This window comes from Scaptodrosophila lebanonensis, unplaced genomic scaffold (genome assembly GCF_003285725.1).
Source record: "Scaptodrosophila lebanonensis strain 11010-0011.00,11010-0021.00 unplaced genomic scaffold, SlebRS2 tig00000043-arrow-pilon, whole genome shotgun sequence".
In the NCBI taxonomy this organism is placed as follows: domain Eukaryota; kingdom Metazoa; phylum Arthropoda; class Insecta; order Diptera; family Drosophilidae; genus Scaptodrosophila; species Scaptodrosophila lebanonensis.
Window position 1 is genome coordinate 13,845,215 of NW_022060545.1, and position 25,431 is coordinate 13,870,645.

Below are 25,431 nucleotides of genomic sequence, written 5' to 3' on the forward strand. Positions count from 1 at the left end.
AATCTGCCTCACAACGACTGGCAATACAAACCATCAACTAATAAGAAACTCCTAAATAAATGAAAATAATACATTTATCAAAATTTTGAATTCAATTTTGCTTTGAAAATAGATTTTTAAATCGAGACTTCACGCGTTCCTTTGTTTGAATTTTTTTAAATTGCGCGGGCGCTTGCCGTGGTTTGTTTCGTTCACAGCTATGCGGTCACACTAAAAAGCCACCAAACAGCCCGTTGTTATATTTGAAATCATAAAGAAATCCTCAAAAATCAATAAATGGAAGCATAAAAAACAGCTAATGTTGTTAAACAATGTAGTTTTCTTTTTAAATATATAATTAAATATAAAACGCACTTTTTGTTTAACAAAAACCAAAATATTATTGCGCGCGCACTTCGTATCGATATCGCGTATTCACAAGTTGGCAGGTCTCAACAACCACCCGCCAGTTCATAAAAAACTCGCTACTGGGTGGATGTGTTGCTGCTCTTGCTCGCGCTTCAGTTTTATTGTTTGTTATTAAAAGTTCGAAAATTAAAACATTTGGCACTGCTCAATTTTAAACAAACCTAATTAATAGTTTCACTATAAAGTGTGGCAATTGTGTAACGACCTTGTGAACAAGCTCATTAGCAGCCCTCGACGAAGCGAGTAACAACAAAAATTTCCACCGCCCATTCGTACTGCAGCATCCATCTGAGCATCCTTGCGGCTGCTTCTTCTTCAACGTTTGCATTCCTTTTCGCCAGCGCTTCTGCTGCTGCGTGAGTGCGTGTCGTGGCCGACGTATGTTCCGCCCTCAGAGTATAATAAATAATTTAGTGCATATAAAGTTTGTTTATCATATTTGCCAAAGTAAAAAACCGGAATTTGCGCTGCCGTGCTGCAGTCGCCGCTGCGAAACGTAAGAGCGTTGTGTGTGTGTGTGTGTGTGTTAACACCGTGGCCCATTGAGCGCGTGTGCGTGCCAGAGTGCGTGCTCGTATGTTGGCCAAGCGAATTTCCTTAAATTAATTAAAAATGCGAAGTCGCGTTAGGTGATTATTAACTCAGCCAGTCAGCCTGCTAAACAGAGGCTTGTATTCAAATATATTCATATTTTTTACCGAGTCCTCTCACACTCATTGGTCGGCATTCGCGTGTGAGGGTGTGTGTGTGTGTGCAGCGGGCGGCTAGCGGCTGAAAAAACAAAAAAAAAAAAAAACGAAAACTTAATTTTGCTGCTGCCATCGCTGCCGCCGCCGCTGCTCCCTCAAGTTAACTGTTATGTGCCAACTGCAAACATCACAGCAACAACGCCGACGTCAACGCCGACGCTGGAAAACAGGCAGGGGTACAGAGACGCCTAACCAGGTGAGTGGTAATAAGCTAGTACTTAGGAACAAGAAAATCGTATGCAAATAATGTGGGTCGGTCTACGAGTATTGTGGCTCCCGCCTGCCACTTGCCTTTGCTTAGGCGTTTATCCTACAAAAAATCTGTGGCACATTTATGGCATGCGTGTGTCTGTGGTGCTGCCACTTGCCGCTCGTATCTTATCAACGTCACGTCCCAAGCATCATCAGTCGCGCATTGTTATTGCTGTTGTCGTGTTGCTCTGCCGCTGCCCGCTCTTTAGTTAACACATGCCAAAATAGCGCTTATACATTTTATTATCTTTCGCTCTTCGTCTGCGTGCTCTCGCTCTCACATTGGCATTTAATATTCAACAGCACATTGTTGTTGGCACTGTTCAACTTTCTTTTTATATTTCTGTATTCATGGTCTGGCAGAGTAACGGAGAGTTTTACAAATAACTTAGTCAGCTGTTTGTTATTCATGAAGGTAACACCGCACTACAACCATATGTATCGGCGTGGCTAGGAGGAGGTGGAGTCGCCCCAAGCCCGACTTTTTAAAGTAGTCTGCAAATTCTAAACAATGGCACTTTATTCAATTTCATTTTATTTGCATACATATGTAGTACATACATGGGTAGATATACATTCTTACATACATATAGTATGTATGTATATACTTATGGGGCCGATAAGTTGAAAGTGCCGCATCTGTATACAAGTAATGTATATATTTTTATGAATACATACATACATATGTATATACAACGAAACGAAACGAGCCGATAATAGCCCTTATTTACAAATACAATTTTCAAGTGGTCGAGTTAAAATACTTCATACACAAATACTTTAAAAATAAATCGGAAACGGTCCCCTTGGACCATTATGTCACGGGCGTTTTCCCTAGAAAAATTGGTTCAGTTTAAGTATTTGTACAACAACACGAAGCTGGGGTACTTGTTTTTGAAATCGAACTGATTGACAATTTTTATTTTGGTGTTATTTTTAAAAAACATCTAAGAATGTACATACTACACGATCATAACAGTAAGAAATAGAATGTATTGCATTTACAAATATCATCCGAGTTATTTTATCCTAAAGGAAGCTATTGACGAATCAAACCAAACTGCACCCACGGTTTTGTTCTTCTTTTTGCTTTTGCTATACGCGCACATATTCTTTGCTTTTGACCTATCCTAATCAAGTTCTACATGTGGTAGTCACTTTTTATGTTAGATCATATCAAAAGTACGTAGAAAACAATTTCCAATGCACTTCTTATCTAGTATATTATCAAGTCTAAAGGCATGACAAAATAGGAACATGCCCTATTACTAGACCTCATTTGTTTATGAAGTAACCGTAAGCCAATTAAAATTTTTAATAAAAAGTTCTTTAACAAGTCTCACTTAAATCGGACTCTGAACCTTCTTTTTTTTTTTTTTTTTGTTAGCTACTTTACTTTTTCTCCTGTATAAGTAGAAATAATAAAGTCTCAATAAAATGTGTATAAATACACAAAGAAAAGCAAACAAGGAGCTACATAGCTCTTCACATATTAAAGTCTTTGTGATGAAAATATATGTATAAGGAAAGTGTACAACGGAATATTTATGCAAGCTTTGTTCATTTTTTTATTATGATATAATTAAAAAATAATAATAAAAATCGAAATTTGTACCTCAAAGTTAGAATTCCGACTGAAACAAATTCAACAAAGGTATATAATCTTAAACTGACGAATTTGTTTGAACTTTTTTCTTTTTTTTTTCTTAAGTAGCAACGCCCATTCAGACCAAAAAGAAGGGACACATTGTGCCAAGAACTGAGAATTTGTGTATGTTTTTTGTCGTTCGTGTTGTTGTACAAATACTGCGATATTAGTCGCGACGAGGACGGCACAGTCGTCAGCGGTGGCGGTGGCGGCGGCGTCGTCGCCGCATTGACCTTGAAAAAGTTCAGCTGGCACGCAGCACCGACATTCGCACAGTGGAGCGCGCAGAGTTCTATTGCCTACTGGTGGGTCTTTAACTGCATTTTGCAGCGATTGCCCCACCATCTCCCTCTCACTCACAAGTCAAGAAAGCAGCAAAATTCTTTACCCACACACACGCATACATGCATATGTACATGTATGTATGTAAACAAGCACTCCTGTTATTATTCTGTTTGCGCTACTTTACTTTTTCACGTTTGAATCAAAATCAGTGAGATAGCCAGAGAAGGCAGCGAAGGGGAAGGCTCACGCAGTTCGAACGACTTCCGATTCATAAACAGATAAAAAAAATATCACGTGTTCAGACCGCCGTGCTCTCACGCCACCGCCTAAAGGTGTAAATCATAATTGCCAATCTGTCGTTTTGGTTAAGTTCTATTTTTGTTGAGCTAATCGACTATGTTTTCCATTTTTCGGCGCAATTTAAAGTTTTTCTCTTCCTAACTGCTTTACACGGGCTTCGTTCGCGTGTCACTGGCAGCTTGGTTTTTCATGTTGGTTCGTTTTTGGTGCGTCACTTCGACGTCCATTGACCCCGTTGAGGTATTGGGAGCTCTCGCAATCTCTCTCCCTATCTCACTCTCTTTGTGTTCGTCCAACGTTTTTGCTTATATTTTATACAAATGTGTAAACAAATTATTTTATTTAATTTTTCAAGAGTAGAGTGCTTCATATCTTTCAGCACAACATTGGTGCAGCTGTTATTTTCATTGCCAACATGAAACCGATGTTTTGAAGAAATAATCATCCTACACTTTGCGATATATGTATGTATTTATGTTCATATGTTCAGCATATTTCTCCGCTCGCAATCAGCAACTACTCGTATTAATGGTCAAATGTAACCAAAAAACATTTTGCTGCGTACATCCTATGTACATATGTATGTTTATGTATATATTTGATAAAACAGCCCGTTCTGACTCAACGTACTTGCAATATCATTGGATATAAGTACAAACATATATCAACAAACTTCGTTTTGCTCTGTTTGGTTTTGATGTCTTTATAAACAAAAAAATGCCTTAAGTCGGTGTGTTCCCATTTGAGCTATATGATATAGTATGTAACTTAACACAGCCGATATGCTTATATTGAAATAAGAGGCCTCCGTGCAAAATTACGTAAATTTTCCGGTCAATGTAGGGCAGAAACTGCGTCAACCTAGCTACTACTTATTCGAAAACGATCAATTAGGTCAAGATCGTATACCATAACGCGGTGAGACTATTGTCTGTAAAGTTGTTCCTTTATGCAGAGATGCACGCATCGATTGGAGGAAAAGTTAGGTTGCACTTAAGCAAGTGTACTCGTACACAATCAATAATTTGTTTGTTATCTGGATTGAAGGATTGAAGTGCTATAAGCCGTCAAGTAAAGTTTATTAGCAATAAAAATCAAGTCTATCTGCACATTTTCTGTCCTCCGTTCATCAGGTTTGATAAGAAATACACCAGCTGTTCCAGACGATCTCCGGATGGGTCTTCGATCCACTTGATATGTGTTTTGTTGAGCCGATTTGGCGCTGCTGTACTTTTCCCAATTAATTCAAGGCGAGTGTCTTGTTACAAAAAAATGCATAGCTAATAATGCGTTATGCTGCGATGAGAAGAAGAGTTTGAATGAAAACCTAAGCAAAAACAAACGTAAATCTAGTTGCCAGATGAGCTATTTAACTAAAGTGTGTGCTGTTACTTTACATATCAAATTGCGCTTATATTATTGTGTTGTCCTCCAACACCAGCAAATAATTGCTGCCACACATTTCTGTCGAATTGTTATCGCCTTCCCCCTAACCACACAATTGATCATAATTGCAAAATTATCACCAGCAATCCGTTCTGTTTATAGCAATTAGCAAATTAATTTACAGCCGCTGCTTTTATGCCTGGGCCTAAGCGTTTCCACTTCATAGAACGTTTTTAAATTTGTCAATTAATGGTTTATGTGGTCTGGTTTAATCTTTATGAACGAAAGTGGTAGCGCGGGGATAAACAAATACAGAGCCAGTGTTAAGGTAAAGAAGAGAATGGATGAATTAATTTTGAGAATACAATTTGCATTCCACTAGTTCTTCAAATCGCTGCATTTCACATGCCCTTAGCCAAATCGTTTATTTCTTAAACATGACAACAGTATCTTGTGGTTCTCAATATCGCAAAATAACAAACATTAAATACTATTTAATAGATGCAAATGATGCACTTTCTACAGACGGACAATTGGTGATGCGATCTGTCACGTCTAGTATGCCCTTAGAGTATAAGTTTAAATAAGCTTGAAAATTTTATTCTTCGATCGTTTGTACTCGTTGTTAGAACAAACTACTAAAAACAGATATCGGACACTTTGTGGAATATTGCTTATATTCCTGACTATATTCTCCACACACACCCAATTCAATAGATATTGGGTTCTTTTCGGCACAATTTTGATGTTATATTGGAAGCCACATATGGGTTTAAAAATTGCATGAGAAGAAACGTTAAGCTGTTAGGCCGACTTACTCTATACTGATTTTATGTTCCACCACTGTTAAAACAAACTTATATACGAGTATGTATCAGATTTGCTTTTCAACTATTCTGTGGGCTGACTCATCGCTCGATGCATTGAATATGAATTTGACCGTTTTCGTTGGCTGCGAGTGGTTCCATTTAAATTTGCCGGCCTTAGATATTATGTTAAAACGTTGCCAAGCCCCTGGCTCGCAGCTCCTCCATCATCCTCGAGTCGTGCGTGCTCCTTGGTGCGTGCGTAAAACTCGTTTGCTGCTCACTCGATGGCTTGTGAGTCGCGTCAGCCGTTGCGACTCGTGAAAATGTAAACAAAATGTGCGTAATTAAATTTTCATGCGCAGGCGATGGGGAAGAAGGAAATTTATGAATAAATCAATTATTTACTAGCGTACTCGTATGCTATGTGGCCAACCCTCGTAGGCAACCGCTGATAAGTCAGTTCCAGACACTGGGTGTGTCCTTGCCTGCGCATTTCCACTTTTTAATTGGCAATTATGGGGCCTTGGTAGCGCTGTCAACACAAGAGCATTTGTCTTTCCATTTGCCTTCTCCCATTTGACAGCATTTCTCCCTACTGTAATCCTTCTTCCTTCTGCGCTTGTCATTTGTCATTCGTCGGAGCTCGTCAGCTGACTGCTTCCAGCAGTCAGTATCTCTTTTCCGGTGTCATCGCGGAGTCGGCATATCGCTTAGAACTGCAGTTGACAAATTTGCAATTGTTCTATGCTCTAATCAGTGCATTCATGTGATCGGCCCCTCAATTTTTATTCCCTGTACTCGTAGAGTAAAAAGGGTATACACCTAATTCTGTTTTAACACGGTTTGAAAATTAGCAATTGTATATACTTGTATTGTTAAACGACTTTATTCCATTTAGCACGATTCAAAATAAATAAAAATGCACAGCTGACAAACAGCTAGAAACCATTCTTATATATACATATAAATAAAATATACATAAATCCTTGCTTTTCACTGATCTTAATATGTTTTATATGTCTTTTTTACGCTGTTTTTTTACACGGCTTTTCTGCAACCAATCTACCGTGTAAAACAGAATTAAGTGTATTAGGTTTGTGAATGGCAGAATAGGTTTCAAATATACAGAATTTCGACAATACTGTGTCCACATTTTAAAAGCTTAACCAAACTTGTCACCAGACATCTCTATATAATTATCTACTTTTGTTCTAAATTTCATACAAGTCGGTGATTTGGAAGAAAGGTTATTAGCGAATGAAGTTTACTCCACAAGCTGCATCATCTAGTACGCTCTACTTCTTGCTTTTGCTGGGGGCGTATATAACTCAGCGCTGGAAGTTTGTCTGGGTACTGATTGTAATTCATTTATTCCTATCGTGTAATTCTGATCCCAACGATCTCATCATAGCCTTAGCCTGATAACTTATTGTTGTTGTTTTTAATGTAATAAGTTTGATGTTTATTGATATGTATGAATATATGATGTGTTGTGTGTGATACAATATAGCTGCAGCGAATGCGTCTGCTTCGATCTACATTCTTAGAGAGACTAACTTTGTTAGTGATGGACAGATGAGTCGATACATATGGTTTGATACATTTCAACACTTCCCCTCAAATCATATGTTCAAGAATTTCATTTAACATTTTGTTAGTAATTCAAAATTTTATATACTTAACGTATACCCAAACCCATCATGCATTCGATGTGCTTCTTTCTCGTTAGGTTTTTAGTTAAGGCGTCGGCTCGCATCTCTTCTGTGGGGATGTATTCGATGATGATTTCGTCTTTCTCCACTAGCTCTCGAATAAAATGGTGACGGATATCAATGTGCTTCGTTCGGCTGTGAAATACAGGATTTCTAGTAAGTTCGCCGGCACCCTGGTTGTCGTTGAAGATAACGATAGCGCCTTTCTTGCCCAAAACTTCTTCTATGAACAATTTCAGATGAATTGCTTCTTTTGCTGCGTCGGAAATCGCCATGTACTCAGCTTCGGTTGTGGATAATGAAACTGTGCGTTGTTTACGGGATTCCCAACTGACGGCTGCGTTAGCATACATGAAAGCGTAACCTGTGTACGATTTTCGGTCGTCGACATTTGAACCCCAATCGGCGTCGGTGTAGCCGAATAGGTCCTTGCCTGTTCTTTTGAAAATGAGTCCTTCTTCTGCGGTGCCTTTGAGATATCTGAGGACTCTTTTCGCTGCTTCCCAGTGCTTTCGGCCAAAGCATGAGTTATACTGACTTAATACGCTTACTGCGTGGGCTATGTCTGGACGAGTGCAAACTGCTAGATACATTAGCGAGCCTATAAGACTTTGATATGGGACGTTCTTCATATTCGCTTCTTCTGCCGGTGTACTTGGTGACATTGTTTTTGATAATTTTTCACCTGGTAACATTGGGGTGGATATGGCTTTCGCATCTTGCATGTGGAATCGATTGACGACTTCATTTGTGTACTTTCGTTGGTGAATCTTTATCTGGTTTGTTTCTGCGTTCTGCTCGAATTCGATGCCTAAACAGTATCTTAGGGGTCCCATATCTTTCATGTCGAAGGTTTTTGCAAGTTCCTTCTTAAGGTCGTCGGTTGCTTCTTTGTTGTTTGATGCTACCATGAGGTCATCAACATATATAAGAACAACTGTAAGTATATTCTCACTTCGCTTGGTGTATACACAAGGGTCTGCGCTGCAAGGTTCCAAACCAAGCTCTTGCAGCTTCTCGTCGAGCTTCTTGTACCATTGACGTCCTGATTGCTTTAGACCGTAAAGTGCCTTTTGAATTTTGCACACTTTGTCTGACTTGTAGGCCTCTTGTTCGTGACCACTGAGAATATGCTTTAGTTCTTCAGGTATTTCCACATAGATGTCTTCGGTAATTTCACCATTTAGATATGCGCTTACGAAATCGAGTTGTTGAATTTCCATTTCCAATTCAACGGATAATGCCATGAGCATACGTATGGAGCTCATTCGTGCAACAGGAGCAAATGTTTCTGTATAATTTACACCTGGTGTTTGTGCAAAACCTTTAGCGACGAGTCTTGCCTTTCGTCTCTGGATTGATCCATCCGCATTTCGTTTGGTTCGTAATACCCATTTCGTTTCGATGACCTTGGTGTTGGGCGGACGATCTACCAACTCCCACGTGTTATTTTTCTTCAGTGCCTGGTATTCTTCTAGTAAGGCTGCTTTCCATTCTTCACCTTCGGGACGAGCGAGTGCTTCTTCAGCGGTTTGCGGGTCCGTCTCTTCAACGTGGCCTTTTTGTTTAGAGGTGTTACGTGTTTCTGCTTCTTCAATTATACGCCTTGGCTTGGGTGGTCTTCCCCTTTTCGGCTTGGTGGTGACTGGGGTACTTATGATTCCATGATCCTTCGCATCTTCAACTTCATTTTTCATATTCACGGCATTGGTTGGTTTATTTAAGATTTCGACCACTATTTCATGGTTTCCCGTGATAAGCTGCTTTGCGTCGATGAATTCGTCATATTCGGAATTTCCTTCAAAATGATCTGTAAATTTTACATCTCGGCTCTTGAAGATTTTTCTCTCATCTGGACTCCATAGTCTATACGCTTTAGACTGGTTTTCGTATCCAATAAAAATACATCGTTTTGATTTTGGCTCGAATTTTCCTTTTCCAGGTTTCTTTTCTAGCATGTAGGCGATTGTGCCAAATTTCCGCAAATAGTTAACGTTTGCCTTTTTGCCGGTCCATAGAGTGTAGGGTATTTCACCATTTAGACTTCGTGATGGACACCGGTTTCTGATGTGATTCGCCGTGATGATCGCTTCAGCCCAGAAACTTGCTGCAAGTCCACTTTGAAGTAACATGCAGCGCGCCATATCGATTAGAGTTCTGTTTTTCCGCTCGGCTACTCCATTTTGCTGTGGAGTATATTCAACAGTTAATTCATGCTTTATACCAGCTTCTTTCAGCAGCCGAGAAAATTCAGAGTTTACATACTCTTTACCATTATCAGTACGCAACGTTTTGATTTTCTTTCCTGTACTATTCTCGACCATGCTTTTGTATTGTGTGAACTTACTTAATACTTCGTTCTTTTGTTTGACAAAGTATACTTCACACCACTTTGATTTGTCGTCAATGAATGTGACAAAATACTTCGAGTGACCATTGGACTGGGTGCGCATTGGTCCACAGACGTCGGAATGTACTAGTTCAAGGAGTTCATTTGACTTTGATTCGGAGTTCGGAAAGCGATTTTGTGTTTGCTTCCCCTGAATGCAGACCTCACACTGCTGCAAATTCTGTTTGACATCGGCCTGGATGCCTACCACTTTTTCAGTTTTGATCATACCTTTCAAATCGGCCTCGTTGAGATGCCCGAGTATTTCGTGCCATTCTTGAAGATCCTTCTTTTGCTCAGTTGCTTGAGCGACGTTGCTGCGCGATGGCGGCTCATTTATGTAGTACAGATTTGATTTTCGCAATGCTGTGACTATTTTCTCGCCTGTTTTGGGATTTAGTACTACTGCTCCGTTACGACGAAAGATGACCTCGAAGCCTTTATCTGTAATCTTAGAAACAGACATTAAATTTGATCTTAAGTCTGGTACATATAACGTTTCCCCCAAACTTGCAGTTCTTTTTGAGGTCTCTAATAAAACTTCTCCGCACCCTGCTATTTTAGCAGACATGTTATTTGCGAGCTTCAGTTTTTGGTTTTCACTATTTCTGACAATATTTTGAAATTTGTCCTTTTGAGAACACATGTGCGATGTGGCTCCAGAGTCTAGACACCACATTCCTTTTTCACCACATATTTGAAAAGCAATAGCGGTATTACTTGCGTTTTCAGGTCTTTCACGCTTTTCTTTGTTTTTGTTATTGTTTTCGAATTGATTTTTCGGCCTCGATCGGCATTCTCTGGCTTTATGGCCTATTTTTCCACAATTGTAGCAAGCTAATTTAAACTTTTCAGTAGGTTTGCTACTTTTCACTTTAATATAACTTTTTCGTGCAAACAATGCGTCACTGGACTCGACATTGTTGCGTTTTCGCGCTTCGTATTCTTCGAGCATTTTCGTTTTTAACGATTCCGGATCGGGTAGTTTGTCTTGCGTTTCGATCGCGACTCTAAACTGTTCGTATTCGTCTGGCACACTATACAATAGTAATATTGTTACAAGATCATCCATGATTTCCATGTCCATTTCGCGAATTTTGTCTACCGTGTCAAAGAAATTTTGCAAATGGGTATGCATGTCCCCACCATTTTGCATTTTCAACAAAATAAGCGATTTCAGCAAATGAGCTTTGCGCGCGGGACCTTTTGATTGGTATACACTTTTTAATTTGTCCCATAATTCCTTGGATGTCTCACAGTTTTTCACTTGTCTCAATTCTGTCGTAGAGATTGACAAAATTAAGTCGGATTTTGCTTTAGAATCATTCAATTCCCATTCTGCAACTTTTTCAGCAGAACTATTAGTTGGCAGCACGTTCTGGCCACTTACATATTTCCAAACATCGTTTTTTATTAATAACGCTTGTATCTGTATTTTCCAGGTATCATAATTGTCCCTTCCGAGGGGATCAATTTTAATATTTGCATAACTCATATTGTCGCACTTTTTCAGCGATTAATACTGTACTTTTGTTTTTCTAACACACTTCTTCTTACTTTTTTTTTTTTTTGCGTTTGTTTACGTTTCGTGTTTTCGTTGATCGATTATTCGATAGTTTCACCGTGTACTTTTTCAACACTTTGATTTTTCACACGCTTTATGTGCTTAACACTGATTTGTGGATTTCAAATTTAAACGACCACTTTGTTGGCGTCAGTCACCAATACACACAAGATTTTTGCACATACACATGTACGTATGTACGTCTACCACATACACACATTTACATACAATTATGCGTCTATTGCATTGATTATTTCACAATGAATTCGGCATCACCAAAACTTTTATTTATTAGGTTTCACTAAGGTATATGAGTGCAGTGGAAGCTTGCTGGGCCCATAACCTGTTGTTGTTTTTAATGTAATAAGTTTGATGTTTATTGATATGTATGAATATATGATGTGTTGTGTGTGATACAATATAGCTGCAGCGAATGCGTCTGCTTCGATCTACATTCTTAGAGAGACTAACTTTGTTAGTGATGGACAGATGAGTCGATACATATGGTTTGATACATTTCAACACTTATTACAATCAGTTTCCATTTACCTGCCTGGACTAAGTAATCACGTATTTAATTGGAAATGTTCTGTCACCATACAGCAAAAGTAGAATACGTTTGTCTATTTCCAGCGAGACTTTCAAGCAGGTCCCGCAGAGCAACAGCCCTTTGTTACTGCTGTTGGTACATACTCGTATATATAGATTTATTATATGTGGAATATTTCTTCCGCTGAGCACTGATACGTCATTTGCGGAAACTGTGTTTAACTGTTTTGATGACTGATTTATCCAAACATATAAGGTATTTCAACTTCGGGCTTGCTCGATTGTAACACTGTCTCTTTTGGTCTTTTTATTTTTAGTTAGAATAGACCATAAATGCGTTCATAATATGCGGTAAGCAAATTGAGTCTGGATCTGTAATACAAGTAGTGAACCAGCGGCTATAGCCAAAGGCCGGGGGCAGCCAAACCAGTTCGTTTGCACGGCTCAAGTGGCGTCTACAAACATTGCTTCTAGTTTGTTTGTTTGTTCATCGTACTCGCATATACCCACACGAGCTCCAAAACTTGTGTCTATTCATTCACACACTCACTCACATTTGCTATCATTTTGCATTTCCTGCAATTTGTGTTGTGTGGAAACATCATTTAAAAAGTTTCGCTTGCAGTCAGGGCCAACGCCCACACCAAGTGCGGCTTTTCGCACAGTCTGACGTTCACGACGACGACGACGACGATGACGATGATGACGATGACAAAAACAACAAAAACCAAAACAACAACGACTTCTTACCGCTGGCCACAAACATGCGAATAATTTTTAACCGCCAAACGTTTGTGTGGGAAAATGAACTGAACTGTTCCCAAATGCAGAAGCGCCCATTTCTCTGCGTCTCACTCCCATTTCGATATAAACTGCAATTGCAGAAAATTAGCGTACAGTAGGTAACAAAAGTACTTGTACAAATAACATTTGATACCAAAACCCGCGGAGTATATATATTTTTGCATAACACGCTGAATCAATACGCTTGACACATATACATATGTAGATGGTTGTTCTTATAAAAAAGTAAGCTATCAGATCAGATATTCCTCTAAAAGGAAGAGATTTTTCTTTTACTTAACAAAAAATCATTTTTTATAAGCAATGTGTGGAGATATGTGGGTCCGCCTAATGCTGCAAGATGAGAAAATGCTAGCAATACAAATTTCGCCTAAGAGGTTCTTAGTACTGACTATGTTCCTTGTACGAGTTAGTTAAAGGTAGCGAGGTTTAAAGGTTTACTTTACAATAATTCCTGTTTTCTGTGAAACTGTTTCGGTCCGTCTAATGCTGCAAAATGCTAGCAATACAAATTTAGCCTGAGGATCTTAGTACTGAGTATTTTCCATGTACGAGTATGTTAAAGGTAGTAGGGTTCAAAGTTTGAAGCGGGACGATAAAAAGTGGGGCCTAGGTTTGATTGTTTTGGCCTATAAAAACTGTCTGGGGTGTATGGAAAACGCGCAGGCCACTACTGTACTTGAGTTATTAATGTACACATGTACAAACGCTCATACTTAGAGACGTGTATACATACATATACATATGTACATATGTATATCCACATTTGTTTTCATGTCGGCTCTTGTTTTTGTCAGCTCAAATTTGTCAGCGACAGCTGTAAAATCCTTTAATCGTTTGCGACGCTGACTCAGCGTCTCAGTTGCATCTTTCCTACGCACGCTCCTTACATGTGTCCCATGTATGGCGGAACTGTGGCTTTCCATCCCCTTACCCGCGTGCATATGTACATATCTAAGTATACAGATATGCACATAAGTATGTCTGCAGACACACACAGCCGCCAAATAGTTGTTTGCCATCCATTGGTGTTCACTGTTTACTTTCTTCGGCCATGAAAGGGGACAAGAGACAAGAACTATTTGAAACTTGAACCAGAGCAATATTCAATTTTCGGATCTGTTGAAACGGTAAAACAACAGCATTTTTGTTTCATAAAAATATTTGATCAAAGTATTTTGAATTATACATACTTTGCAAGGTCTGCCACGCCTCCGTCTGTGTGTCTGTACATACATTCACACCAAACTAGTAATCCCTTTTACTCTTTGGGCACAGGGTATGAAAAAGTGGAGGTTTTTTTCAAAACTATATTTGTTTAGTAATTCAATACCGCAAGATTTTAAGTAAACGGCTTTGAACGATCAGACTGAGCCTCATATTCGTATAGATATGTAAACCTAAGTGGCTGACGTAGCCGTCGTAAAAATATTTAACTGTAAAGGCAAATGCATAATATCTAAAAATAGTACATCACAAATCTATAGAACAATAAATTCCATAAATTGTTTAGATACGTTTAAAGATTTTATATTGCAAATTTTTTTTTTTCAGTTTTTATCCTCCTCTAAATAGTTATATGTTAAGTTAACATGCCTCTGCATTGATTCCAATTCAATTTCTTAGCAATTATCTAAACACACGTAGCTAATAAACTGTTGTAGTTGTGAATTTTATAAAACTTTTTTCTGCCCAGCTAGCTAACAAAATTATAAACAGACCGTAGACACGAGACAAACGCTAATTGTTATGCGAGTATGAATCTCTAATAGGTTTTGTAGCAGCGATGGCAAATTTCCCAGCCTGAGTAACCCAGCGACTAAGTTCAGGTGATGGATCTACGTAAGTGCGAACACATTCCCGGCCAGCACATTAAAACAATTGTTCCAAAGTGCACGCGAGTGCTAATATAGAAGTACGAGTATGTAGTGGGATAAACACATTGGTTATCTCAAGATCATTATTGTATCAACACATGTGGGCTGCTCCCCATTAAACAGAAAACATTTATCATCAACAAAATCAAAAAACAATAACAAAAGGTGGGATTCGAATCGACATGGTAGCTAAAAAATATTTAGACAATATTTGGCCAGGGGCCAAGTTGGCGGCAACCTGCTGCCATTCATTCAGCAAATGGCCTATGGGGAAAAACTAAAAAAAAAAAGTAAAATTGGCGACCACCGTGGTGCCTGAAATGAAAGAATGAAAAACAAAAGGCCTCAATAAATAAGAGTATTCGATGCCATTGCTGCAGCTGAATGTATAGGGACATGCCAAGCCTTAAAGAGAGTGCTCCTAGATTTATTTTTGTGGTGGTTGGGGGTACTTTTTCGAGAACGATAAAATGTAACCTTCGACTTGAAAAAGTTTTGCCCGCTGTCATTGCCGTTTGGCCCCTCTCTAGGGCTGGGGCTGGTGCTGCGGCTGTGGCGGCCGTGTCTGGCATTTTATCGACTGTGAAATATCATTGCAGAGACCCCATCCCTGCTCCGCTCTCTGCCCCTAAGCGCGATGCCGTCACTCGAATGCGCGCAAAGGGGCCTGCTTTTGCGACCCCTTGGCTTTAGAGCCAAGTTTTGCAATGCCCTTTGTAGTGCCTTACAAGTATAATGTAGAAAGGCAGAATGGAGTTGGATTGTAATTAGTTTTTGCATATCGCAGAGCCATGAAAAATGGTTGCCTCTCTCGAGTGTTCGCCATCGACAGTCTGCTCTGCTCCTTATTGCCGGCTGTCCATTGCGTGCCTAACTTTGTAATTTTTTCTTCAAGCAACCCCCGGCCGCGCTAGTTTTTATACCCTTTACTTTAAGCCGGAGTATAAAGGGGCATTAGTTTGTTTTCAATGCACTATTCAAGTATATACAAGTATGTAACAGGCAGACGGATACCAGTTTTTTTCTACCTATGTTTGATAACCATAAACAACCCCATGCTTATACAACTACATTCTAATTATTTATTATGCATTATTTTATAAACCACCATTAGAACTGGTCGGCGAAGCAATCGCAACCCTAATTTTAGAACTTCCTTGCATATCTACACATTATTATTTAAAAATTTAATAATAATTGAATAATATATATGTAGATTCCTAGCCACATAACACATCTTGTGATAAAATGTGACAAATTGGTAGTGGTATTATTTTGGATCATATTTTTCATAGACACCTCTAAATGGATCACCATTCAATTAATACCAGTTGCGTTAAAGTGAAATTATTCAATTTTGGACGCAACTCTTCAAAACTGATTTTATTTTATTCAATAATTCAAGAACAAGTGCTGTTGATACATATTTAAAACTATAAGTATAATTATATTCTACTAAAATATTATAAAACAAAGATATGTAATAATATAACTATAAGTTTAATTATATTATACTAAAATATTATAAAATAAAGATATGTAATAATATAACGTTATAATTTCAACTTAATTGATAAGAAAGCCTAAGAAAAAATCGTACAATAACGTCGATTAACTAAAAAAAATAGTTTGTAGAGGAGGAAAATTAATTATACTTAACAGCTAATTAAGTATAAAGAGAAAGAGTAAAAGGGAATTCTCCAACCCGGTAGGGGAAAATTTGAGAGCGACTCCCAGCTGTAAGTGGTCAGACAATTCCCCGGAGATAACATAAAGGATAAATTGTATAGAAGAGAGAAAAAGAGTTCTGTTGAAAGTAAATGTGAATGATCATTATTATTAGAATTGATTCCAGGCGAAGCCAAAATCGGTCTAATGTGATAATCGAAGGTAATCCACCACACTTCTCATTCTCAGAAATGATTAATCTTTTCTAGATACCTACTTGTAGTTAGGTTTGGTTTCCATTTATTGGATAAAATCATCTCTAACATTGCCCATAGTTATATGGAAGCTATGGCATTCTGGTTAAACGCTGTCTAGCTAACTGATTTACAGCTCTCTGGTGACTTACTATACAGCTCTCTGTGAGGCACTTTTGCAGGGCATTTCATAGTTAGACGCGGCGACTATAAAGTCTAACTTGTAGTTTTATTTATTTATTTATTTTATGAATAGCCGCAACGCCTTTATTCGCTCGCAATTCACAGTTATTGACTTCACGCGGCATTTAAATAGAATGTTGTTTTAATATTTACCTCGGTCTATGGCGTTTTACGCTGCGAACGCACAGGAGGGGTTGGAGGGTGCCGGTTGCTTTTGTTTGTCCTTTGTCCCTTCATAGTTGGAGGATTCTTAAAGCGGATGGGTCTTAAAATAAGTCAAGAGGCCAAATGGTCTTTTTGTGCGATAATCAATATTCTTGTATGACGCAGTCGGCTTAGCTACCTTGGAATATTTATCTTATCTTTGAGCATTTGAGGATTTGGCCGCAATTTAACTAAATGATTGCTGATAACGATAATATTATAAATAAAAATATTGCCGAAATATAATCAAAAGGAAAAGTGTTTCTTTCCCAAGTGAACTGAGCTGAAGTGAAATCATTTCTATCATTGGCTTCCTATGTCTTTGCACTTTTTCAATCAAGTCATAACCAATTTCAATTACACTCTGCACATTCCCAATATGTGAGGTATATTGTTGGCTACGTGACTGACTTATGGATTGACTGACTGCCGAACACAAAGCCCGACTTCAGCTACGCGATGCAGGTGCTGTCTGGCTCGCGGCCGCGGCCGCGGCCTACGTGTTCCTGCTTTGCTCGTTGTAAGGAAATCTTTAATAATAAATGAAATTATGACGACACGGGTGCTTCGGTGCAATGAACTCCCTTTGTTGCAGCCTTCAAGACAGGAAAAGACGTGCGCTCTGTTCTTGCCAGGCGGACAGTGAACCTGTACGAGACTTTGGGCGTGGGTTGCTGTGTTGCATTGTCAGCAGTCTCTTACGTCACCAGCGCTACGCTGGCAATTAGTTAATAGTCTAAACGTGTTACAACGCATAACTCGCTCTTGCTGATAACAGAATAGTAATCAGATCATGCATCCAAAGTCCCAGCAGTTTTCACAGCCAGATAGCTCGTGCCACTGCCAGTGCACTATCTGTTATCAAATTCAAATAATCATCAACGTGTAGGGGATTTTTGTCTGATGATGTGGTCGAAAATTCGCAGAGCGATTAGTTGCACTTCAATGTTGTGGGGCGAGCCTTCTTCCACATCTGACAACAGTTTCGCAATTAATCACTTTTGCGTGTAATGCAACGAATGGAAATAGATTGACGGGGGTTTGTCGAAAATGTCGAATAATTGTATAATAGACTTATGATCGATTTATTGGGGGCTTCAAAGTGGTCGTAGTCGCTAGTGTGCTTGCTCTTGAAACCAAAAACGAAGTTCTCGCCTTGTCTTAAAAAGAGACACTGACACCGTTTTGTACAATAAAGATGTTATTTCCCATAAATGTCTAGTCCAGTGATTCTCACCTTTAGCTATTAAATATATTTTTCTTTTATTATTTAAGTATTTTATGTTTATGTTTTCATCTCCACTTCTTTTATGTTAGGTCTTATAACGTATCTGACTACTCTCTGTGAATCGGGGCATTGCAGGCCGTTTGGCAAATAAAATTCCCCCAGCGTGTCGGATTCGTTATTAGATATTTTTGTCATTTTTATAGGCTTTTTCTTTCTTCAGTTTTATTTAGTTTAAGTTCTCTATTGTATTGATTTTTTTCTTTTACATTAACTGCATTGTTTGTCGATTAAACAAATAAACATATCGACAAAATTTGTTCATAAAAGATTCGAATATTTTTACATTTTTATTCCCATCCAAATCAAAAGAGTTACTTTGTGGAGCTTGTATATCGAAAAGGACTTTAACTTTGCTTTAAGAAATTTGTATTCATTCATCTTTGGAACACTTCTGGCAAAGAGACAAACAAACTTATTCCAGAACGTATCAGGTCTTGGGTTTTCTATTGTGTATTGCTATTTCTATTGCTTGGTTTAAATCATGCGCGATGAGGAGTGTTTGCCATAAATGGGTTACATCAAATGGCAGTGTGTCGCCCAGTTGGAGACTTGGTGACATGTTGACACCAACCACAGTCCTCCTTGGGTTACATGCGAAACAAATTATAGAAATGGCGCACCTGACGCGACTACTGAAGTGCGTTGCTGAATGGCGTGTACTTCGCACTCACATGACCTCCAATTACATTATGGCTTATTCTATTATCGCGCATATCCAACATCCACCTTGATTGATGGCGCTCAAACCAATTTGTAAATGAGCGTGCACCCGCGGTAATTGGCTGCCGGCAGTGGAGGCTACTGTTCAATGCTCGAACAACAGCTCCTCATCTGTTGGCTCCACACAGATTAATATCGCAATTATAGCAAGCATTAATGGCCTCACTACTTCGTACCTCCTCCTTATCTATATATTCTGTATAACGCATTTGGTCATTGCTTCATGTTTATTAATTAATCGTCAGGTTCCATAATTCACCGGCCATGGTATTTTTATATGAGTACTAGCGTTTCCGGCTTGCTTTTCTGCGCCACTGAATTGTAGTGCGACGTCAAATCTTTCCCAATAACGTCCTTCGCTTTTTATGGCTTCGATTACGTCCTTGATTGAGTAGCCACTGTCGTCCACCTTTCGTCGTCTGTACAAAGGATGTCCATCGCCCGCTCTTGGTGTTCCTTGGATCAGATGTGGATGTGTTTTTTGGGGCATTTGCCGAAGCCTTTACTTCCGTTCTTGTTTCGTTTTGAAGGCTCTGAATTCGATTAAATCTTATTTATTTACGAATGAAACACTGACAGAACAAAAAGTGAAACGAAACCTCAGAGGATTAACCACGGGACTATTTTCAATATTGCCACAAAATTTGATCAATATCGGTTGAGCGGTTTCCGAGTCTGTACGGAACATATACACCAAATTCTGTTTCTACACGGTACATTGGTTCCCAAAAAAGCTGTCTGAAAAAAAACTGTGCAAAAAAAGACTTTGATTATATGCAAAATAAATCGTGCTAAATGGAATAAAGTCGTGTAACCATATACACAATTTTTAATTTACGAACCGTGTTAAATCAAAAGCATGTAAAAAAAAAGACCGTGTAAAAACAGAATGAGGTGTATATACATATATATACTTCCATTTTTATATATGTATATATGTATAGATAGATAGAATATAGATAGATAGATTGCTGTTTGTTTAATTGTCAGCTCTGTTAGTTTATTAATTAAATGAAATGAAATTGGTTTGATTAGTGTGCTTAAACGTTTTTTATTTGTTTATTGACTTTATTTGCAGACGCGCTCAATTGCAATTAAATGGCAACGCGACGAAGGAAGCGCTTCCGCTTGAGGTGTCCACGTCATAGAAACCAAGGAGGGAGAAGTAGTCAGAAGAAGGAAGGCAAGGAGCAGCAACAGCAACAGAAACAGCACCAACAGAAAAAGTAGTAGGAGCAGAAACAACAACGCACAAGCGCACAGCCAATTGACATGTTGGATCGGCGTCCCTTCTGGGGCTTGATCATCTGGCTGAATCTGTGCGTGGTAATATGGCTGGTGACCGTACAGGAACCGGTGATGCCCGAGGGGGATGCGGCTACCTCGGGATCGGCGACAGCGCTCTCAACATTGCCACAGACATTGGGCTCACAGCAATGGCAGCAAATATCACAGTCGTCGCGCGCCAATGGCAGCGCCTACCAACAAGCATGCCAAAAACACGACTCTAGTCGTACTCAGATTAGCAACCATAGTTATGATAGTACTAGCATAGTTAGAATAGTGGAAGGTGGCTCCGCCACGCCGGCACCGTCACCCACAGCCGCCAGCGTCCTGCAGTCAACAGCAGGAACGGACGATGGCCAGCTGATCGATCTGCGCGGCTTTTTCTATCTCATGGCGCAGCCACCTTGCGAGTGGCACACTCAAGCGCTCATTCTGGTGCACACGGCGCCCGGGAATGTGGAAAAGCGCACTCTGATTCGTCAGACCTGGGGAAGCGAATCCTTGCTCGCCCGTACACCAGTGCGTCTCGTCTTCCTATTGGGCGCTGTGCCTGAGGCAGAGGGGGCATTGCAACTCGCTCTGATTGCCGAGAACGAACAGCACAAGGATATGGTGCAGGGAAATTTCCAGGACGCCTATCGCAACATGACCTACAAGCATGTCATGGCCCTCAAATGGTTTCACAACAACTGCAAACACGCCCAACTGCTGATCAAGGTGGACGACGATGTGTATGTGAATACGCCGCGGCTAATCCGGAATCTGCAGCCCTTCACCGACGTCCCGATGCAACCGGCCACTGTGGAATCTCCGATCAACCTGACCACCACACCCCCGCCCATGCGTTTGTTCCTGCAGCAACCTCGCGACTTACTGCTCTGCCTTAAATTTGTGGGCGCCCGTGTCAAGCGTTCCTATCGCTCCAAGTGGCGCGTCAGCTTCAGCGAGTACGCCGAGCGCTATTATCCGCCCTACTGTCCCGGCTTTGCCATCGTCTACTCGGCAGATGTGGTGGAGCGTCTATATCGAGCGGCGCAACAGTCTCGGTACTTTTGGGTCGACGATGTGATGATCACTGGAGTCCTGGCTCAGCGTACCAACACGACGATTATTTCCTTGAAGCCCTACATACTGTATGAGCCAACGTTGCTGGGTGTCCTTGCCGGACAAATTGATCTCGGGCAGCTGGAGTTTCTGGTGTCCTGGCACAGCATCTCGCCGCAGCAAGTCGATGCACTCTGGCAGATGTACGCGACCCAGAATTACACGCTGAACAGCGGTCCCAGCTTAGAAGTAACCGAGGGCGAGACCAATGACATCAGCTAGTCGGGTGGCAATGAAATGTACAAACAGAGTATAGAGAATAAATCAGAGTTGCCAACAAAAGAAGGGCCCACACTTTCGAAACATGCATGTATATAGAGTTTTATGCTTCTCAGATCTCTGATGGATTCCAAAAATTGTATAACTTTGTTCGTTATTTATATGCTATGCATTTTTAAATAAAGCGGGCCGAAGAAATTTCATAACTAAAACCTCTTTAACGTCCAATGAATCAAATATATGGAGATTTATATCTTCGTTTCTCTTGGGAAGCAATACACTTAGTGTATTGAATAGAAATACTAAAGTTTAGTACCATATTCCCTCTAAGACCTGATATATCCATGACTATACCTAAACGGTTTTTGATTCAAAACTTAATATTCATATTCATTTTCAAGAAAAGGAAAATCCACAAAACTTGGAACGTATTTTGATCGGTGGGGCCCTTCACTTTTGTGTTTATGCTCCAAATTGTTTCAAATAATATGTATTTTAGGACAAATTTATCTAAAAGAAAAATTGATGTCTAGCAGTAGTTTTAAGTGGCGATTGCTGTCTGCTGCCAAGTGCAGCGAAAACAAACATTGCAAGTCAAGTGAACAACCAACCACCTGCCTACAATCATTCTTATCATGTAGCATAACTAAGCGATAACAAACAAAAAAAACAAACAAACAAAGAAATGCAACAAACAAACAAACAACCCTACTTTTAACAAACTGAAACGAACAACATTCAAGCCTCTCTTGGTGATACAACCGTAATACTTAATAACAACATTCGTAAGACGTTTAAAACAAATGCGGCTAGGAAGCACCCACATACAGATTAAGCACAATATATAGTACTATTTAGTATACCTACATATACCAACCTATGTCTCTAAGTACGATAAATGTATTTGAAGTAAGTCGAATTAGTGACTCATAAGATAGAAAGAATCCAAAAACACTATACCTAGCTACTAAAATGTTTTGCAATTGAATTGTAAGTAATATTTGTGCACTAATCTACAAAACCCATTTACTTGAGCCAAATTTAAGAGCCAGAATTAGGACAACATTTTACCGTACTAACTATGGAATGATCATCAGTTTATCCTACGGGATATCTAACTTCTGATATCTATTTAATCCTTACAATTTCTTGACTATCTGGCTTAAAAATTGGCTCAAGTGATTGCCACTTAAAAGTTTGAAGTTGAATGCTATTTAGTCAAAATATTTAGTCTGATCTAATCTGATGAGGATTTATAAGTATATATGGATATTGTATATTGTGTATATCTAGCAACTGTGTATTGAGAATTGTTGAAGTGAAAATCTGAAAAAACAAAAAACCTTAGCTAACGAAAGCCAATGAAAAGTGGTCAAAAATTACAATGTAATAAATATATTTTTACTGTACGATATAAAGTTACGTATTCCAATATGTTTAGTTTGATCCAACGGAGCCAACCATTAAATGAGAAACAAAAAGTTGCATACATAAATATCTTCATCTCAAAGGGAACATTTTGCCAGTAACGTTAACGAAACGCAACTAAATGTATGTAAAATGTGTATTTGTATTCGCAGTGCAAAGAGCAAAAAAATCGAAATGAACGAAAAGTGTAATAATGAAATTAAATAAATGTTCAAGTTTGTCAGATATTATAATATATATATATATTATATATATATATGAATATATATAAACTAAAAAATAGAAGAAGAATAAATTCGAAACTCAAATTCCAAATGTAAAGTCGAGTGTTTTTGAATTTAACGTATGCGCGCACTGCCGTAGCAAAACACTGCTTGGACAGTTTCCGAACTGCTTGGGCAAAGTAAAACATGCTGTGTGGCAACGCTATTAGAGTGGTGAGTATATATCGGCAATCATTGCAGCTACCACACTTCGCTGACCATCGTTAATAACAAATTGACATTTTTTAAGCAACAATGACTTTTGAAATAGTCGGACTGTGTATTTTTTTAAATTTCAGCGTAATTGGCCTGCAGTTTTAGCCATACACGACAGATTGAGATTTTTTAGGTTCAGAATTTTGAAACTTCAAGTAAATTTGAAATCATGCATCATGCGATGATGGTAGGCGCCGTGATTCGAACCGAGTCATATACTCAGGAACGAACTCACATTGTGGGATGCCTGTTACCTCGTTGAGCAATGCAAGGTCCCTGTATCATTCAAGAATCATAAATAAATTGACTAATCAACATATTTCCGGGTAATTACATATTCTGCCGTTTGTTCTTGTTTCTTTCTTTCGAGTAACCTTTTTTTCCTTTGTGCCCCACCGGTGTGCTTTATAGTATAGTGTTGATGTTAAAAAAAAATCACCTTGTTATCACCTTCAATTAAATCGCAATAGAGATTATGACAACCGCCTTAAGCTGAAGTACACCATATGGGTATGTTCATGGTGGGAATCTATAGCTCACCATGAGGTGGGTTCAAATTCGTAAAGCAATTCCAAAAATACTAGAAGTCCGTTTTGAACTTTTACTTAAAATTAAATACAAAGTAAACGTTCTACTATTATGAGTATAAATATGTATTTTAAAGTAAATTATGAATTTTAAACTTATTGCTCATTATAGCAATTTTTCAATCAAAAAATTTAAAATTTACAAGCTACCCCTAAGAAATACATGAATTTTGAAAACGCAATTAAACGTTTTTGAGGTTGTTTCAAAAATTGCAGAACTGCCCGCCACCCCTTTGCATTTTTGTAATTCCCACAAGCCACTTTAAAATTGACCAACGTTAATTGTTCGATACTATAAACTAATAGTCTGAATTATTAAACATGGAATATAAATTGTCCTGGTAGCAGCTGCGAACAAGGACAGCATTGAAAATGATTTCAAAATATTCCCTCCACGTGCCATGTGTCCACATAATACTTTTGCAAGAATGTGAAGTACAACGCCCTGAACTTGACGGTTTGTATAAATAGCTACGTGGGATTAGACTCCTACAATCCTATGTACAAAGTGCAAATGGCAAATGGTTGCCTGCGTTCCCACGTTCCTAAGTAAACCATCCGCCATCGGCTGTCAGACATCGACTGTTGATTGACCTGAGGCTAGATATGTAGGTGCTGTGAACAAAAACAAAGCGCTCGTCGATGACCTGCCTGATGGTCTGTGGCACCAATCGCCTAACGTGCAGCAAGTTGTTGCATTTACCAATTTGGCAGGCTACAAACTCATTAGTTCATTTAGTGTGCGTTGGCTAGTCAACGTGTGCGGACACAAACACTAACGACTGCCACCGAGTGTTGACAATCGAAGCACGCGAAGGACAATCTACTTGTAGTTAACGATTTATTTACTGTAAAAGCAACACTCGACACACAGCGACAAGTAGAAGCATGGAAATGGGCTCGGTAAGCACACGGTTTGTTGACATAGCTCACGCGTACTTCTGACCAACATAAAAATACGTTTGCACAACTGCACAGTCGAGACTCGATTTACTTGCACGGTAAATGAACCTAAAATGGACATAATGTGCTCAATTATGTAGAACTGTTAAAAAAAAGAGAGCTAAGACATTTCTTTTCGACAGCGTCGAATCCATAGTTCTTGTGATCTTATGACGCCTTTAAGGTGCTAAGTAAGAAACATCGACGTTGAAATAATCAAAACCAATTTTTATTCTAAAGAGGGATAAAAATGACAATTCATTTTACAAACTTATTGCATCGAGCGCTAGGAATCAACATTGGGCTATTCCATAAGTAGACGAGCCGATTTTAAAA

General features: G+C 39.0%; 1 protein-coding gene across 1 annotated transcript; it reads left to right on the forward strand.

Moving 5' to 3' along the window:
- Positions 1 to 499: 499 nt before the first annotated feature.
- On the forward strand, positions 500 to 21,871 carry LOC115622282 (beta-1,3-galactosyltransferase 5). The gene is made up of 2 exons (XM_030516184.1): positions 500 to 1,353; positions 20,128 to 21,871. The coding sequence occupies exon 2, from the start codon at positions 20,322 to 20,324 to the stop codon at positions 21,660 to 21,662; it is 1,341 nt and encodes a 446-aa protein (XP_030372044.1). The 5' UTR covers positions 500 to 1,353; positions 20,128 to 20,321; the 3' UTR covers positions 21,663 to 21,871.
- Positions 21,872 to 25,431: the final 3,560 nt, after the last annotated feature.